The 17,851-nt window shown below is 39.6% G+C and overlaps 2 protein-coding genes and 1 pseudogene across 2 annotated transcripts; 2 read left to right on the plus strand and 1 right to left on the minus strand.

Moving 5' to 3' along the window:
* Positions 1 to 666: 666 nt before the first annotated feature.
* Positions 667 to 6,279, minus strand: LOC115579866 (retinol dehydrogenase 13). The gene is made up of 7 exons (XM_030413567.1): positions 6,014 to 6,279; positions 5,405 to 5,545; positions 4,113 to 4,304; positions 3,791 to 3,952; positions 2,803 to 2,919; positions 2,415 to 2,619; positions 667 to 2,249 (listed from the first exon to the last, which is right to left on the minus strand). Exons 1-7 carry the CDS (start codon positions 6,087 to 6,089, stop codon positions 2,153 to 2,155), a joined length of 990 nt encoding a protein of 329 aa, XP_030269427.1. The 5' UTR covers positions 6,090 to 6,279; the 3' UTR covers positions 667 to 2,152.
* Positions 6,280 to 7,992: 1,713 nt separating this feature from the next.
* On the plus strand, positions 7,993 to 11,253 carry tmed3 (transmembrane p24 trafficking protein 3). The gene is made up of 3 exons (XM_030413568.1): positions 7,993 to 8,239; positions 8,675 to 8,920; positions 10,213 to 11,253. The coding sequence occupies exons 1-3, from the start codon at positions 8,096 to 8,098 to the stop codon at positions 10,444 to 10,446; spliced, it is 624 nt and encodes a 207-aa protein (XP_030269428.1). The 5' UTR covers positions 7,993 to 8,095; the 3' UTR covers positions 10,447 to 11,253.
* Positions 11,254 to 12,110: 857 nt separating this feature from the next.
* LOC115579669 (transmembrane emp24 domain-containing protein 3-like) lies at positions 12,111 to 17,143 on the plus strand (annotated as a pseudogene).
* Positions 17,144 to 17,851: the final 708 nt, after the last annotated feature.

Below are 17,851 nucleotides of genomic sequence, written 5' to 3' on the forward strand. Positions count from 1 at the left end.
TGACATGATGCAGCATGACTGACATAATCTATTCTAACACACTGAGGGTGATGTAACAGCTTCACTGGAATATAAAAAATGAGGTGAGTAATTTCAATTTGATGCATCCCAGCATACTTCACACGACACGATTCTCACACCCAAAAATGCAGCCTTGGCATTTCCACACGACAATAATTACAGTACAGCACAATAAGTGGATGTTTTTTTAAAGACAGAGGAATGTATCTCATACTTAACATACTGCACATGAATAAGCGTGTTGGTACAAAAAGATGGATCAGCATCAAGCTGAGGGACGTGAGTGTGAAAATTCAAGGTGAGAAGGAAGTGATGCTGTTGTTCTGTTGATTCACAGGAAAAACCTTGACGACTTGATTTTAAAAAGGTACATGTGTGTGTAATAGTGGGAGGGAGGCTTTATTCTTTTATATGTCTAAAATAGTTCAGCTATTGGATTTTGTGTCATTTGTTTACTCTGAAATCTTTTAAATAACTGTGGTTCAAATGAGCAGCACTGACCGCGTGGCCAAAGCTGGCATTCTCTAATTGTTTCAGCTGGAGGTGATGTGACTAAAATTTTTTATTTTACAGCCATAAATCTGTCATAAATGCATATGTTAGAGTGTAATAATTGCACCTGTTATTTGAATAACTGCCAGGAAGAACCAAAAAAATCACTTTTAATAAATGTTTATTGCCAGGAGTGTTACATCGCTGATGGTTCCCATTGTGCATTTCCATACTGTTCACCCCGAGTAAATTCAGTTAACAAAAGGCACACAGTTCAGTTTCTCACGTCAACGAATGAAAGCAGCAAAACATCGAAACACCCTTATCACGACGCAGCAAACAGCCAACACACACACACACACACACAGAGACACACACACACACACACACACACACACAGACACACACACACACACACACACACAGAGACACACACACACACAGACACACAGACACACACACAGGAGGGCCCTCTGTAAGCTGACGAGTCTTCTGGATCTACTGGCTGCTTCCTAACTGCTCTCTGCCCCCGAGGCGTCCACTCCCTCTCCACACCTGGTGGAGGATCCTCTCTCCCATCTGAAGTGCAACAATCCTCTCAACACTTTCTGGCACACACAGCCACTTCCATAACACTCCAGCACCACTTCAGTCGACCTCTTCGGCCTGCACACAGATAAGACTCTCGTCTTCCTTTCTGTTTGGTTCTTAGGAAGATGTAGGATTGCTTTTGTTTTTTTACGGCTGTGTTTCTGCAATGATTCATTTTATTGTTTGTAAGATGGCACGAATAAAAGCAGCAGTTTAAAGTCCTAAATGTCTCTTGGAATATGCAGCTTAAAGTAATATGATGAAAAAATGACAGTCTCTTTGGCCCATCCAAATAAAAAAGCTTAAAGCATTTGGCCCCTTGTTGAATTCATACTCCCAACAGATAGGGGGCAGCATATCACTGGAGTAACTGCTAACTGCTGCTAACTATTGTTTATCCATCCATGACTGTAGCTACTGTTACCTTAGCTCAGTTAGCTGTGCAGCTAGCTGGACTACCTTGAGAGTTAGTGTTTACACCGCTAGCACAGGAGCTTTGGCTCACTTGGAGAAAGAGGTTTGAAGGCCTGGGGCTAGCTGGTTAGCATGCTAACTATAACAGATATCTCAGTATTGTTCATGAGTGTCTCTGCAGTTAATTCTTCACATTCTGTTGAGAACTTCAGTACATTTTTTAAAAATGTTTTAAACTAAAATTCTTACATATGCACTTTTAAATGTATGAAAGCAATTGATCATTTAAATGCAAACAATCACACAGTAGAATAAAAAGCAAGTATTGCCTCCTTTTGATGAGGATATAGCAGCAGAGCATAGATATATAATAAAGCACATATTGTAATAAGCGTAATATAAAGATAATGCACCTCATTTAAATATTCAATTTGCTGAGTTGATTAAATAGTGCACTCGTCAGCAAATCATTTCAGTTCGACAAGAACTAAACAGGTGAAATCATCCTTATGAGTGCAATGCCCTTAATGCATTAGATAATAAAACAGGTTGACATGCTGTGCTAACCCGTGTAAACAAAAACACCGACTCCAGCAGGAGGAATGGGTGATGAAAGCAGGGCGGGCCGTCGTGTTTAAGCCAGACCAACCATGGAAGCACTGACGTCCCACAGCTTCTTGGCTGCAGCGTCATCCAGGGCCTGAGGCGCTGGAGTTTTGGGGGCACAGTCACTGTGTGACGGGAGAAATAAAGACAAAAAATCAATATAAGTTGGACCAAGTGTGGTCATGATGTATAAATGACTAAAACCGCTGTGTTGTGAACTATTTAAAACATCATAAATTATTATTTCACTGTCAAAGCAAACAGGGGAGTTTTATTTCTGATGTACGTGCCTGTAGTAGAGGCCGCTGGTGTTCTCCAGGCTCTCATCCACAGCGCAGTAGATGGTGGTCTGAGCTCCTTCCCACGGACTTTTTATCATGTAGTAGAACGGCATGAAAATGATCCTCTTCCACAGGGCTATGGTAGGGAAAAAGTGGCGGCCCAACTCAGTGCGGATGACCCCGGGGTGAAGACTGTACGTCGTCACACCAGTGCCTGATGACAGGGATCCATCAAATAAAGTCAATTTTCGAATACATTTAACATCACAAGCCTATAAACACAGTGAGAGAGAACACAAGAACACCACGGGTTAAAACAAAAGAGGTAAAGATCTAAAAAGACATTAGATTCGTGACATTGTTGTGAATGAAAACATGTTTCTGTGATGGACTCTACCTTCCAGTCTTGTAGCCAGTTCTCTGCAGAAGAGCACATTGGCCAGCTTGCTTTGGCGGTAGCTTATCTGACGGTCGTAGTCTTTATCCAGGTTGATGTCATCGAAGTGTATCCGGCCTGCGAGAGGCATAATTCATTGTAGTCTTTAAGCCGAAACGACATGTTGAAATCCAGAACAATCATGTGAGTTTTATGTGTTTACAGCTGTCATGAAACCCAACTAAAGAGTAGTTTCACTTTAAATCAGGTATGCAAAATGTAAGCAGTTGTCTTAGTTGATAATTGGTTAATCATACTGATACATTAATTATATTGGACATATTTCCATTAGAAGACTGTTGGAACTACTGATATGGTGAAGGCTTTATCAGGAGTTAAAAGAACAGATGAAGTAAACACAATGACTTGAATGATTAACTACACGAAATAAAAAAATATATAATAACAACTTCATTTAATTTTTTAAATATTTTTTAAATTACAAATTGGTGTATTTTAATCAAATGCATTTCCTCATACTAGCATTTTGTATTGTATTTGTATTTAAGTCTTTTCTAATCAATTTGGGATCTAAAAGGCTTCAACAGACTTGGATTACACCATGCGTATATATTAAAAACAAGTCCCCATCTACTTTAGATGTTTAGGAGAATGCTGCAACACTGCTTTGCTATAAAGATTCCTGACATGTTTTATGGATTACGAAACTTGAAGCACCTGATATTCCACTTGCATGGGGATGAGTAGATGATGACTGATAATTCTGGGTGAACTATTGAGAAAAACTTGCTGGTCAACCAATCAACAGATTTGTGCTCAGCTCATCTTACACTTTTACTGCTTTGAAAGAAATGAGAAAACCCCACTGTCAACATCACTGGCTTAACTATGAAATGATTTTCATCAAAGATTGGAAAGGAGGGTAAAAAGCCTTCGTTTGACAGCCACAGGTGGGTTGATGAACTGAAATGACAAAGAGTCACTTTACCCCTCTCGTGTGCCAGGCTGGAGACGATGACAATGCGACTTGGAGCCGACTTCTTCAGCAAGTCCAGAAGACAGTTAGTGAGGAGAAAATGTCCCAGATGGTTGACACCAAATTGCATTTCAAAGCCGTCCTCAGTCGTCCACTTAGGACACATCATGACACCTAACAAACAACAAAAACACTTATATGGAGAAAACTAATTGACAAATAACCTCCTGGTCCCATATAAGTTGGAACTGAAATCCCTTTCCGTATAGTCCTTACTGTGCCCTTATAATTCTGCTTGCAGCTACAGTATACAAGTCTTATCACTGCAAAGTACCTGCGTTGTTAATGAGGATGTCCAAACGATCCTCGTTGGCCTCGACATCTTTGGCCAGGTCTCTGACGGACTGCAGCGAGGACAGGTCCAGTTTCTTTACCACCACGTTGCCGTTCCCACTCTGCTGCCGGATCTCGTCCGCTGCAATGTGGGCTCTGGTCATGTCTCTGCAGGCCAGGATCACTCTGGCCCCTGGACAAAAACAAGAAAACAGTGTGGGCGTAATCAAAATGTAAACAAATGTGAGTGAAAGAAAAGCAATGAATGAGTAATCGTGGCAACAGTCAGTTCAGGCAAACCCAGAGCCGCCCTGTAGATGGTAAGATAAGACTTTTTGACATTTGAGTTCAATTGTTGCAGGATTAATTATTACAGGTGAATAGAGAAGGTCAGCAATAAATAATGACAGGACAAGATAAGAATAGAAATAGAAACGGAAACTATAAAAGGCTAAATTACACAGCAAAAGTGACGGTAGTGTGATTAACAGTCGAAATCAGCACATTAAATATATGCACAAACACTGTACACCATACTATCACATAATATAATATGATTATGTTATAATTATTGTTTGTCTTTATCAATATAGCATTTAACATATTAATATAATAATGTATCAAAAAGTACAGAATTTAGTGTATAATATTTATAGTGTAGTACAGCAATAATACATGTAACATCAAATATAGTGTAATATAGCATATGTATAACCGTATAGTATATATATTATACAACATATCAATAATAACAAATAACAAAATATGTAAATAAGACCAACAGAGAGGTGAAGTCGTGTGAGTCTCCTGAGTGTGTCGGAGGGAAGGAGCAAAGCTTGATGATCACAATGACCCACAAGTTAGGTGGCAATGGGACAAAGTGCGAACATGTCTTTATATAAAAAGTCAGTTGGGTCACACCCAGTGATGGAAAGTAACTAAGTAAACTAAGAACTTTACCTAAGTACAATTTTGAGTTTCTTCTACTTGAATTTTGTAATTCCATTTTTGTGCACTTTATGCTTCCACTCAAATATTGTACTTTTTACTCACTGCATCTACTTGATAACTTTAGTTACTAGTTTTTACTTTCATGTATCTGCAATTGAGTAAAAACACACAGATTCCAACAATCAATCAAATGCTGAATATCTGGTAGATCTGGTAACTGGCCAGGCCGATTTATCGCCAAACACACTGGAATACAATAAATATCAAATGCTTTAAGACCTAATATCTTTACTTTTACTGGAGAATGATTTTTGGGATTCTTTTCAACAACACCAGTCTCACCTCGCTTGGCCATATCCAGGGCCGTCTCCTTCCCGATGCCAGTGTTGGCTCCAGTGATGAGGACAGTTTTCCCATCCAGCCTGGCCTTGCTCCGACACACACCCCCAGCCAGCCATCGACGCAAGGCCAGTACGCTTGCCCCTGACAGAGAGGAAAATGTTGACCTCAGATGACATTTTGTACTGTATGTCTTGTTGTGGTTATCTAGCTCATTTGACCTTGTTCTCTATTCTGTATTTTTTGAGGCTGTTCTTTGTGAGACATGAAAAGCTGGGTGAAAAAAAATTTACTTAGAGGAAAACAAGATACTGAATTGAACCCCTGATAAGGACATCTCTGATATTACTTAAGTTCCAAAAAAATAAAAATAAAATAAAAAATAGCATCACTCCATTCTGCAGATTCAAATAGCTAATCCAGTGGTATTTATAACATGAGCAGCAGCAGCCACAATAAAAATGTATCTGTCACATAGTAGAAGCATTACTTACATACTATACTTGCATTATCTGTAGTTATTTAACTTCTCTTGGACTGACATGTCAGTAAATGTAGAAAGGTAACAAACAAAGCTTACACAACATCCTTATGATAAAAAAGGTCATTTACCTGCAGCAAAAGCAACTATAAGAGCGGTCCCATGATTCTCCACATACTCCCTCATCACCTCTGAGTAGTTTTGCATATTTAAGGCTGTTAATTTAATTTAATCGCTCACAAAAAAAAAACTAGAACGGAAAGAAAATCACAAAAATGAAGTTCCTAATCTCTCCTTCTACAAAAAATCCTGTGAATTAGATAAAAGGTCAAACTGCCTCCTGAATTACAAGGTGTTACTTCTTTCCGTGTTTTCCAAATATGATTCACGGAGTCACGCGTAGGGGCGGGGCTTGCGCCATCTGGCATTTTCAAAATAAGACTCGTGTTTAATGTGTACCCGGCGTTTTCATAGCAACCTGGCCTGCTCGTGAGCTTTTGCTGTTGGTGATGACGTCAGACACTTTCACAGAGGTATGATAATCTGCTGCAGGCCCAAACACACGCCCTGCTCAACAGACAGCAGCACAATGCAGCTCACCCACTTTTTTCTTCTGTTGAATGTGTTACGCAATTTTACCGATTGAATGAACCGACACCGTGTCTTTGGACAAGCTGCAATATTTAAATGCTAAAAGCCCACACAGAGCCGGACTAAGGCATTATGGGGCCCTAAACAGAATTTTGATTTGGGGCCCCTAGCTAAACGCACCATTCGCCTCAGCCTATTTTGCCTATATATTGTCCATGCTCCATTGTTTGTCCATTGTGGATCTGACACAACCATTATTATAATTTAAGTAAAATAATAATACACAAACACAATAATGTTTGTGTCTGTGGACAACTACTCCACGTGCCTTTAATTGCCCCCATGGACAAATAAAGTTTATTTAATTGAATTACTGTTGAGCTGGAAGGTATGAAAATAAGCCAGCAGACAATAGCGTTTACTGTAAACAGGTTGAAGTAATAATAATCGAGAAAAATTTCATGTAAATAAATAGATGTTAAGTCACTATCTGTTGATGAATGAAGTGATGACTGAGTCTATATGGCCCAAGGTGCCATGTGGTGCTGTTAAGGACGCATGCCAAAGCTGCCATCTTACTGACGTCACACAGGCCGCACTGCGATCTCTGGGATGTAGTGAGGTTCAATAATACACCTATAATAATATAATAATAATACACACCCACTTCCGGAAAGATGAAAGATTGAAGATTCTTGAAGACTGCCACTTTCACTATCTTAATATGAAACGTGCAAAAGTGCAGAACAGTTAACGACAAATAAATAGTTTGTTGTTTTTTTTAGAGAAGAAGAATACAAGTAATGTATGTAAAATGTAACTAAAATGCAAATGTAAAAAAAATCTAATAATATGTAACAATATAAAAGGAAACGAAAAAGAAACTTAACGAAATAATGACGTAAAGTGAGCTGGGTTAAATGGAAATTGTACAAGTAGCGTGGACTCATCAGTCCGTTTAAACAATAACAAAATATTACGTTCTTTTGTTCTTTTTTGTGATTGCCACTGATATATCCCAAACACAAAACAATACATAATTATCAACCTATAATCTGTGACATTTTGTGAGGGCCCCAAGCAATAAGAGAACTAACTAAGCGGTTGCTGTCCCTGAGCCAACACCTCACAGAGTCCTACCTATTCCAATAAAACTTTGTAATACATCAATTACTTTTGATACTTTAAAAAACAATTGGCTGCATCTGTAAATTATCCGAATAGCCCTGCTTTTTTCACAAATTAAAACACATACTTTAAAACAGGACCTATAATCAAAGTTTGAACTGTATGCTATATAATATAATAAATATAAATAATGGACATTTATTTTGAAATCCAAACCCCGCGACGGTTGGTTGTAAAGTGACGCAGGAAGGCGTCACTTTACAACCATCACTCGTTTAAAATGTTTTTCTTTTTTTAAATTTAGAGTTTCCACCTGGACATTTTTGACACTAATTTACATTAGAGAACTGTGGAATAATTATTCTTGTTTTTTTACCCAAAAATAAACAAACCTGACCCGGAAGTTGTTCGCGCTCATGCCACGTCAGGGTTATCATACTGTTATCGTCGGCGCTTCACTTTAGTTTACTCCTATTCATTATCTAGCTGCCACCATGCTGTGCCTGGGACTGAGCTGTCTGCTGCTGCATGTGTTCGTGGTGTTTGGGAGTGAGCTCACGTTTGAGCTCCCTGACAACGATAAGCAATGTTTCTACCAGGAGCTGGAGAAAGACGTGAAGTTTGAAATAGACTTCCAGGTAAGTTCGCTTCACCCTCCCCACACACCTCCACTCTGTGTGTTTACAAGATGCTGCCAAGTGATCCCTCAGATAGCAGTGTGTTATTTAAGTTGTGTCTTTCTGTCTCTTGTTATTTTAAAGGAAGAATATGTTTAGTGACATGTTTTCAAATGCATTTTATTTTAGTAAAGTGCCCATTTGGTAATTGAAGTTACACCCTCATTTATTAATTTTAACTGTACTTTGACACCACTTGTACTTTTGTAAGCAGATGTTTTACATGTTTCCTTACCCTTACCCACCTCACTGGTTTGCTTCATAGTCAGTTTGAGTCAGTTTAACATGGCACAGTCCAGATGTGACAACATATGTTTCACTTTGACAGCTTTCATCTTATGCGTGCTGCCATCCACACATGTACTTATGGTGTGTGTGTATTTTCTATTCTTCTAGGTGATAACAGGAGGGAACTATGATGTGGACTGCTTCGTCACCGATCCCCAAAACAACGTCTTGTACAATGAGAAGAAGAAGCAGTACGACAGCTTCTCTCACACCACAGCCATGAAGGGCGTCTACATGGTCTGCTTCAGCAACGAGTTCTCCACTTTTACACACAAAACGGTGTACCTGGACTTCAGATTTGGAGACGATGAACCTCTCATGCAGGGCATGACGAGAGTCACGGCGCTGACTCAGGTGAGGATGAGGAAGTTGAAGTTTGGCAACCAGCTGCTCGGTGTCTGTCCGCTGTAATGGGAAGACAAACTGTCAAACTGTGGCTGTGACTCGGCTGGCTCAGTGTGTGTGAGAGAGTTCAAGTCAACAAAGTCAGACGATTGTTAAAAAAAGGGTTAAATTGTCCAGAGGGCCACAAAATCACTTATGTTTGGCACTATATCAAGACCAGGGATTTGCTTTTATCCTGCGTTCTGGTCTGACTAATTTCTCAATGTTTAAACACTTGCAAACACTTCCTGGTGGAGAGGCAAACAGAAAAATATATAAAGACACATTTAAGAAAAGCCACAACACATTTTCACATACAAGATATGAAGCAGGATAAAGAGACACTGTAGCACGAACATTATTTGCTAATAGTGTTGTCTTAGCCAAGCAGCTGTTGATGTGACAGGAAGTCAAGCAAAATTCTTGCAGTATCATTTGTTTTAGCTTAGTTTGAGAACTGAGACAGTTTAAATAAAGTTCACTAGGTGGAGCCAAAGTTGCTCTTGTTCAAGTTGATGCTCTGACCATGTACCAGTAATATTGCGTTAACCAATATCAATATTATTTGCAAGTCTTTGAATGTGCTTTCCTCACCACACCTGAAACACCCAGGTGTTAAAGGGTAAGTTCACCCAAAAGTGAACATTTAGTCATGATCTCCTCACCTTCATGCCGACGACAAGTAGGGTGAAGTTTCGCAAGGATCCCGTATCTATTTGAAAATAAGTTGACAAGAACTAAACTTTCGACACGTGGTCGAGCTTTTGCACCTACTTCAGACGTGCTAATGCTTTTAGCTCAGCAGCTACAGTGAAGGTTTTAGCATGTCAAGGGTGTAAATAAAGTGTTTTCCAATTTGGGATCTCAGCGCGTCAGGAGACTTTGATTACATCGGAACAGCTGCCTGGAGCCATTGTTGTTCAGGAGAATGCTGTGAAGCTCCCAAAGTATTTTGTGGACAACATTATTTATTTTTGGGTGAACTTACCCTTAAAAAAAAAACCTTTTTGGAGGGATGTGTGATTTAGTTTTACAGAAATTGTACTAAAATATAAGCAAACAAAAATACTGCAGCTTTCAGAACACAGAAGAAAGCATCAGATTCCCCATAACAGCTCATATTTGTAATTCCTACAGAAGGTGTGTACTGTGCTATTGACATGAAAGTATAGTGTTTCATGTTTGCATATGTGAGTCCCATCTTTCACTGTATGCTTTCCCCCGGGCTATTGGTCAACCTGTGTTGATCTTTCAACTTTCAGGTGGAGTCATCTTGCGTCACCATTCATGAGATCCTGAAGGTGGTGGCGGACTCGCAGACGTGGTACAGGCTGAGAGAGGCGCATGACCGCTTAAAAGCAGAGCACCTCCTCGAGAGGGTGACCTACTGGTCCATCGGAGAGACCGTCCTGCTGTTCGTCATCGGCATCGGCCAGGTCATGATGCTCAGGAGCTTCTTCGCTGACAAGAAAGGCTCTGTGGCAGCCGCCACTTAGAGCTCGCAGACTCGATGCATCCTCAGAGAGACGAGACGGAACCTCGTCAGCGTGAACACACAAGTGCATCCGGAGATAAGCACCCATCTTCAGCCAAGCCTTTTTGTAGAGGGATAGTTCTCCTGAACCAGTTTTCTTATTTTTCCTCCTTCCTCAGTGCCAGAAAAATGCTTGAATGCCAGAAAGAAACAACACAAGTACTTGTGTTTAAAAATTTAAATTGACATCTTTCAGCCTTATGCAATCTTGATTATTTAATGTTTTTTTTTTTTTTAAAGAAGCACAACATAAAGCAGGCTTAGTTTGACCTGTTAATCAACCTCGAGATTCATATGGATGCTCTGGAATTAAATAGAAAGTTGTGGCACACGGATAGAAACCAAAGAAGTGTTGCTTCTGAATGTCTGTTTATTTGTTTTATAGCGTGTCTTATGTTTGTTACTACCTTTAATTTATGTGTTTGGACTTACCTTTAAGTTGGTGTTCGTAAGGTGTTGTTTCGCTGTGTCTCCCTCGTGTCCTCCAGTGTCTCATACAAAGTGCCTCAAGAAATCCTGCCGAGTTGAGAATTTACTGTTTTAATTTGTCTGTTACATCCTGTTGTTACTGATTGATTGGATTCTCACTTTTACATTCAGGTGTAATTATTATGAGTTCATGACATTTCATAAAGAGATACATTTAATGGACCAATAATATTTTTTTTTTCCACAAGAAAATTGTGTTTTCAGTTCAATTTGTTGTCTGTATATTATCTGTAAAAAATAATTATGTCAATACATTTCAGTAAAATTTGGTTGAAAGTCATTTCTGGTGAAGATGCTTTTCTAATTTCTAAATTTCTATGTCATGATGTGGATTTTGAGCATTCTGGTGTTTGACACTGCGTAAAAAGGGCTAGAGATTCCTTGCTTTTATAGAGAGACTAGTGCATTGCCCATAGGAAGTATGTATTCCTTAGAAAAGTGGGAGGTTAAGTAGCTTGTTCATAGATGGCCAAATGAGGCTGTGTTTGAAGGTGAGACGTCAGGGATATAATTTGTACTGTATTAACACAATGGACCTAAAATCACAAAAACCTAAAATCCGAGTCGGAAAAAGTTTTTACTGTGAAAAATATGTTTAACGAACCATTTTTATTACTTATGATGCAAACATAAATTGCTGTTTGCTAAATTTGTGCATGAGTTTTTGAAATTTACAAAGTTATATGTAACTATTTACATTTAAATGCAGGCAATGCCCCAGGCTCAGGCATTAAGAAATGCACTGCCTACCTGCTCAACACTCCTCATTGTTTTGACTCACAACAAAAAAAACGACTACACTACACACTAAACACACTACACTAAACACACTACACCAAACACTACATAACACACTAACTATACACTCCAAATACGCTAAATGTCACAAATCTCTCAACTCTCAAAACTCGCGATCTCTGTTGCGAACACTTTGTGACAAAAGCAAAAAAGGCAATGTTCATGAAAAAGCGCGCCGGACATTATTTACCGTAAATCCTGTCGACTCAGGAGGTGGCGCGTGGGGGTGGGCTAGCAGCTAGCTATACGAACATTCTCAGACTGGAACAGACTCGGTCTGCAGAGATATTTGAGGCACACACACGCACAAACACACAGATTCCTTGCTTTTATAGAGAGATGCTGCCAAGTGATCCTTCAGATAGCAGTGTGTTATTTAAGTTGTGTCTTTCTATCTCTTGTTATTTGAAAGTAAGTATATGTTTAATTCTTGACAGGTTTTCACATGCATTTTATTTTAGTGAGGTGCCCATTAAAGTTACACCCTCATTTATTCATTTTAACTGTACTTTGATACCACTTGTACTTTTCTAAGCATATGTTTTACATGTTTCCTTACCCTTACAGACCTCACTGGTTGGCTTCACAGTCAGTTTAACATTGCACAGTCCAGATGTGACAACAGATGTTTCACTTTGACAGCTTTCATCTTATGTGTGCTGCCATCCACACATGTACTTAAGGTGTGTGTGTATTTTCTATTCTTCTAGGTGATAACAGGAGGGAACTATGATGTGGACTGCTTCGTCACCGATCCCCAAAACAACGTCTTGTACAATGAGACGGAGAAGCAGTTTGACAGCTTCTCTCACACCACAGCCATGAAGGGCGTCTACATGGTCTGCTTCAGCAACGAGTTCTCCACTTTTACACACAAAACGGTGTACCTGGACTTCAGATTTGGAGACGATGAACCTCTCTTGCAGGGCATGACGAGAGCCACAGGGCTGACTCAGGTAAGGATGAGGAAGTTGAAGTTTGGCAACCAGCTGCTCGGTGTCTGTCTGCTGCACTGGGAAGACAAACTGTCAAACTGTGGTTGTGACTCGGCTGCTTCAGTGTGTGTGAAAGGGTTCAAGTGAACAAAGGCTGATGATTGTTAAAAAAGGGTTAAATTGTTCAGAGGGCCACAAAATCACTTATGTTTGGCTTCATATCAAGACCAGGGATTTGTTTTTATCCTGCGTTCTGGTGTGACTAATTTCTCAATGTTTAAACACTTGCAAACACTTCCTGGTGGAGAGGCAAACAAAAAAATATTTAAAGACACATTTAAGAAAAGCCACAACACATTTTCACATACAAGATATGAAGCAGGATAAAGAGACAGTGTAGCATGAACAATATTTGCTAATAGTTTTGTCTTAGCCAAGCAGCTGTTGATGTGACAGGAAGACAAGCAAAATTCTTGCAGTGTCATTTGTGTTAGCTTAGTTTGAAAAGTGAGACAGTTTATATAAAGTTCACTAGGTGGAGCCAAAGTTGCTCTTGTTCAATCTGATGCTTTCAACATGTCCTGGAAATATTGCGTTAACCAAGATTGACCCTTATTTGCAAGTCTTTAAATTAGGGGTGGTTAATCAGCCCAATTTCCCGATTCGATTCGATTCGATTCGGATTATTGAAGTCTCGATTCGATTACAAATGAATTTTCGATTATTAACGATTATCGATTCGATTTTCAATTAACGATTATCGATTCGATTTTCAATTATTAACGATTATCGATTCGATTTTCAATTATTAACAATTATTGATTTTCCATTTAACATCAGTCAGCTGCTGAATTATTTTACTTCTCTTTTGAGTAACACCTCACAGCACCTTCAATATTGTATAGTGTAACTGTAATATCAAAATTATTATTTTTCACTTGTAGTCTTTCACTGTTAAAAGCAAGTTGCCAAGCTCAGCAGCCGGACTCATGTTAGAAGCATTATTGGTGACGAGAACCAGATCATGTTTCTCTATTCCCCACTTGTCTGCCATTGCTTTGAGAAACTCACATATTTGCGCTTGTGTGGCTATCATCCATAGCTTTCGTCTGAAGTACGTAGGACATTAACTTCCATTAACTGCTGACATAATGAGTTGTAACGGTTACGTATGAGACTGTAGCTCTTGATGTCCAGGCATCGCAGGTTATTGCTACCCTGTGAGCAGAGTTGAGGAACTCTTGCACAGAAAGCTTTGTCTCCTTGTAAAGATTTGGAATCGATTGAAGTGTGAAAAAGCTCCGGGATGGAATGACATATCTTGGCTCCAGACTGTGGACCATGTAGCGGAAGCTAGTAAGAGGAGGAAAGAAAAAATAATATATATATATTTTTTTTAAATCGATCTTTGGAAATGTAATAATCGATTCATAATGGTCAATATTGTAATCGCAATTAATTATCGATTTTTTTCACCACCCCGACTTTAAATGTGCTTTCCTCACCATACCTGAAACACTCAGAAGTTAAAGGGTAAGTTCACCCAAAAGTGAACATTTAGTCATGATCTTCTCACCCTCATGCCGACGACAAGTAGGGAGAAGTTTGGTAAGTATCCCGAAACCAATTTGAAAAGAAGTTGAAAAGAACTAAACTTTCGACACGTGGTCGAGCTTTTGCACCTACCTCAGATGTGCTAATGCTTTTAGCTCAGCAGCTACAGTGAAGGTTTTAGCATGTCAAGGGTGTAAATAAAAGTGTTTTCCAATTCGGGATCTCAGCGCGTCAGGAGACTTTGACTACATCGGAACCACTGCCTGGAGCCATTGTTGTTTAGGAGAATGCTGTGAAGCGCCAAAAGTATTTTGTGGACAACATCATCTATTTTTGGGTGAACTTCTCCTTAAAGGGACAGTGTGTAATATATCAAGTATTTCGCGCCATCTAGCTGTGAGATTCTACATTGCCACACTTCTTTGCTCACCCCTCCCGTTCTAAAGACGTTGGAGACGTTTCGGAAGCTACAGTGACCCTGACGGACAAGAAACTCATTTTCATAATATGGACTCCTTCCCAACAGCGTTGAGTATTTCTACTGATCCAAGTAATGAGGTAAAGATCACTTTCAGCTATGTAAGCTATGTATATTCAGATAGGTAATTCTTCGCTCAGGAGGACAAGTCAAATTGTTGGCAGAGGTAATTGTACACCAGTGAGGACTTACTTATGAACGAAGACGTTGATTTGAGCCAATAAATTACTTAAAGGAGTCATCACCTGGTTTTTTACATATCCAGTCCCTTTGGATCGCTTTGGATCAATTCTTAAAACTTATTAGAATTATTATTATTATTTTTTTTAAATCAAACATAGAGCTTGTTCTGACACTTTTTCATACCGCGACTTTCTCACGCGAGATTACTCATGAGGTTTTGACCAGTGCGGATGTGCATTGTATGAATATGTAATGAGGCGCGCGTTGATTGGCCGCAGGAAGGACAGAGCCAGAATCGGGGGCGAGCCTGCATGCACACAGACTCCAAAACATAAACAGCCCCGTGTCATGGCTCACACACTAAATGACGAACATTACGGAATTCAGGCATTTATGTACGAGCCGGAGTCGGAACCCGAACGGGAGAGTGAAGAGGCAGAGATGGTGGAAGAGACACGTTTACAGCAGGACGTCTCTGAATGGTAAATTCTTTTTTTCTTTTCCTTCTTACTTTTCACACTCGTGTTTTACATGTAAGACCTGAGTTTTAATGCTGGCGGTCACGATGTATGGCGTGAAAAATGACAAAGAAATAGGCAGATCCGGCGTGCTCACTCAGAAAGTCTGGCTGAGGACAGCTGTGAGCCGATGCTTATGCGAGCTTATGCAAGTAGCCTCCTGTGGTAACGTCACCACAGGAGCACAGTCAAAATCTCGTCCATTAAGAACGCGCACTATTGTGGCCTATTCCTGTTCGGAAAAAGAGCCAAAGCGAAAAAAATTAGCTACTTTCAAACTCCAGCTTTTCAGGCAAGTTTCAACTGAGGTCCAACACCAATAGCCTATGCATGTTTTAACAAGAGAAATTGCGATTTCCGGGTGATGACTCCTTTAAATCGTTACACACTGTCCCGTTAAAAAAAACCTTTTTGGAGGGATGTCTGATTTAGTTTTACAGAATTGTACTAAAATATAAGCAAACAAAAATACTGCAGCTTTCAGAACACAGAAGAAAGCATCAGATTCCCCATAACAGCTCATATTTGTAATTCCTACAGAAGGTGTGTACTGTGCTATTGACATGAAAGTATAGTGTTTCATGTTTGCATATGTGAGTCCCATCTTTCACTGTATGCTTTCCCCCGGGCTATTGGTTAACCTGTGTTGATCTTTCCACTTTGAGGTGGAGTCATCTTGCATCACTATTTTTTGAGTTCCTGAAGATGGTGGCGGACTCACAGACGTGGTACAGACCGAGAGAGGTACGTGACCGCTTAAACGCAGAAAAACTCCTCAAGAGGGTGACCTACTGGTCCATCGGAGAGACCGTCCTGCTGTTCGTCATCGGCATCGGCCAGGTCATGATGCTCAGGAGCTTCTTCGCTGACAAGAAAGGCTCTGTGGCAGCCGCCACTTAGAGCTCGTAGACTCGATGCATCCTCAGAGAGACGAGACGGAACCTCGTCAGCGTGAACACACAAGTGCGTCCGGAGATAAGCACCCATCCTCAGCCAAGCCTTTTTGTAGAGGGATAGTTCTCCTGAACCAGTTTTCTTATTTTTCCTCCTTCCTCAGTGCCAGAAAAATGCTTGAATGCCAGAAAGAAACAACACAAGTACTTGTGTTTAAAAATTTAAACTGACATCTTTCAGCCTTATGCAAACTTGATTATTAATTTTTATTTTATTTTTTAAAGAAGCACAACATAAAGCAGGTTTAGTTTGACCTGTTAATCACCCTCGAGATTCATCTGGATGCTCTGGAATTAAATAGAAAGTTGTGGCACACGGATAGAAGTGAAAGAAGTGTTGCTTCTGAATGTCTGTTTATTTGTTTTATAGCGTGTCTTATGTTTGTTACTACCTTTAATTTATGTGTTTGAACTTACCTTTAAGTTGGTGTTCGTAAGGTGTTGTTTCGCTGTGTCTCCCTCGTGTCCTCCAGTGTCTCGTACAAAGTGCCTCAAGAAATCCTGCCGAGTTGAGAGCTTACTGTTTTAATTTGTCTGTTACATCCTGTTGTTACTGATTGATTTGATTCTCACTTTTACATTCAGGTGTAATTATTATGAGTTCATGACATTTCATAAAGAGATACATTTAATGGACCAATAATATTTTTTTTTCCACGAGAAAATTGTGTTTTCAGTTCAATTTGTTGTCTGTATATTATCTGTAAAAAATAATTATGTCAACACATTTCAGTAAAATTTGGTTGAAAGTAATTTCTGGTGAAGATGCTTTTCTAATTTCTAAACATTTCCATGTCATGATGTGGATTTTGAGCATTCTGGTGTTTGATATCTTTTGATTTAGATCCAGTTTTTTAAAGCTCTCATTCAAGAAGAGGTTTTCTTATCAAAATGAGAAAATAACTTTGCAGTTCTCTTAGTGGCAGAAGAAACCACACATTACTGGTCCACTCAGGCCCCTTTGACAGCTCTCATATCAAGAATATACAGAATGGACAAGAGTGATATTAAATGAGTTTGCATGTTCAAAAGAAAAGCATCGTGCGTAAATCCAATTCTATATTTAGGCCAGGTGAAGGTAAGCAGATTTGGAGAAAGCACAAAGTGTCTGAACAGAATAACTAAGGTTAAGTAAAAAGACATTGGTAGACTTGTTGCAGTCAACTCGAACCTGAACTCACTATAGACTGCTTCAATCATGTCTGTTACCTTGTTGGTTGATTCGTCAGCAGGGTTGCACAAAAACTACTGAGCAGGTTTTCACAAAAGTTGAAGGGAGGATGGGTCTCCTAAGTGGAAATCTAATACAAACTACAGTTCCAATTATGCTCTACTAGCTCAGAGAGCAGGTCGCTAATTACCACTGAAGTGCAGGCAGACAGAGAAGCAAGGTTCAGCTCCTGGTTCTGCTCAAAGAAACCACTAGTAACGAAGACTTTAATTTTGATTTTTACACTTG

Source organism: Sparus aurata, chromosome 4 (assembly GCF_900880675.1).
Source record: "Sparus aurata chromosome 4, fSpaAur1.1, whole genome shotgun sequence".
NCBI classification, from domain to species: Eukaryota; Metazoa; Chordata; class Actinopteri; order Spariformes; family Sparidae; genus Sparus; species Sparus aurata.

What these genes read in the sequence shown, in the direction of transcription:
- LOC115579866 (XM_030413567.1), bottom strand. Translation starts at nt 6,089, where the DNA reads ATGCAAAACTACTCAGAGGTGATGAGGGAGTATGTGGAGAATCATGGG. An exon ending in TATAGTTGCTTTTGCTGCAG is followed by an intron (nt 5,546 to 6,013) that starts GTAAATGACCTT and finishes CCTCTCTGTCAG; the next exon opens with GGGCAAGCGTACTGGCCTTG. An exon ending in CAGCCTGGCACACGAGAGGG is followed by an intron (nt 2,920 to 3,790) that starts GTAAAGTGACTC and finishes TGCCTCTCGCAG; the next exon opens with GCCGGATACACTTCGATGAC.
- tmed3 (XM_030413568.1), top strand. Translation starts at nt 8,096, where the DNA reads ATGCTGTGCCTGGGACTGAGCTGTCTGCTGCTGCATGTGTTCGTGGTG. An exon ending in AGTTTGAAATAGACTTCCAG is followed by an intron (nt 8,240 to 8,674) that starts GTAAGTTCGCTT and finishes CTATTCTTCTAG; the next exon opens with GTGATAACAGGAGGGAACTA. An exon ending in GAGTCACGGCGCTGACTCAG is followed by an intron (nt 8,921 to 10,212) that starts GTGAGGATGAGG and finishes TTCAACTTTCAG; the next exon opens with GTGGAGTCATCTTGCGTCAC.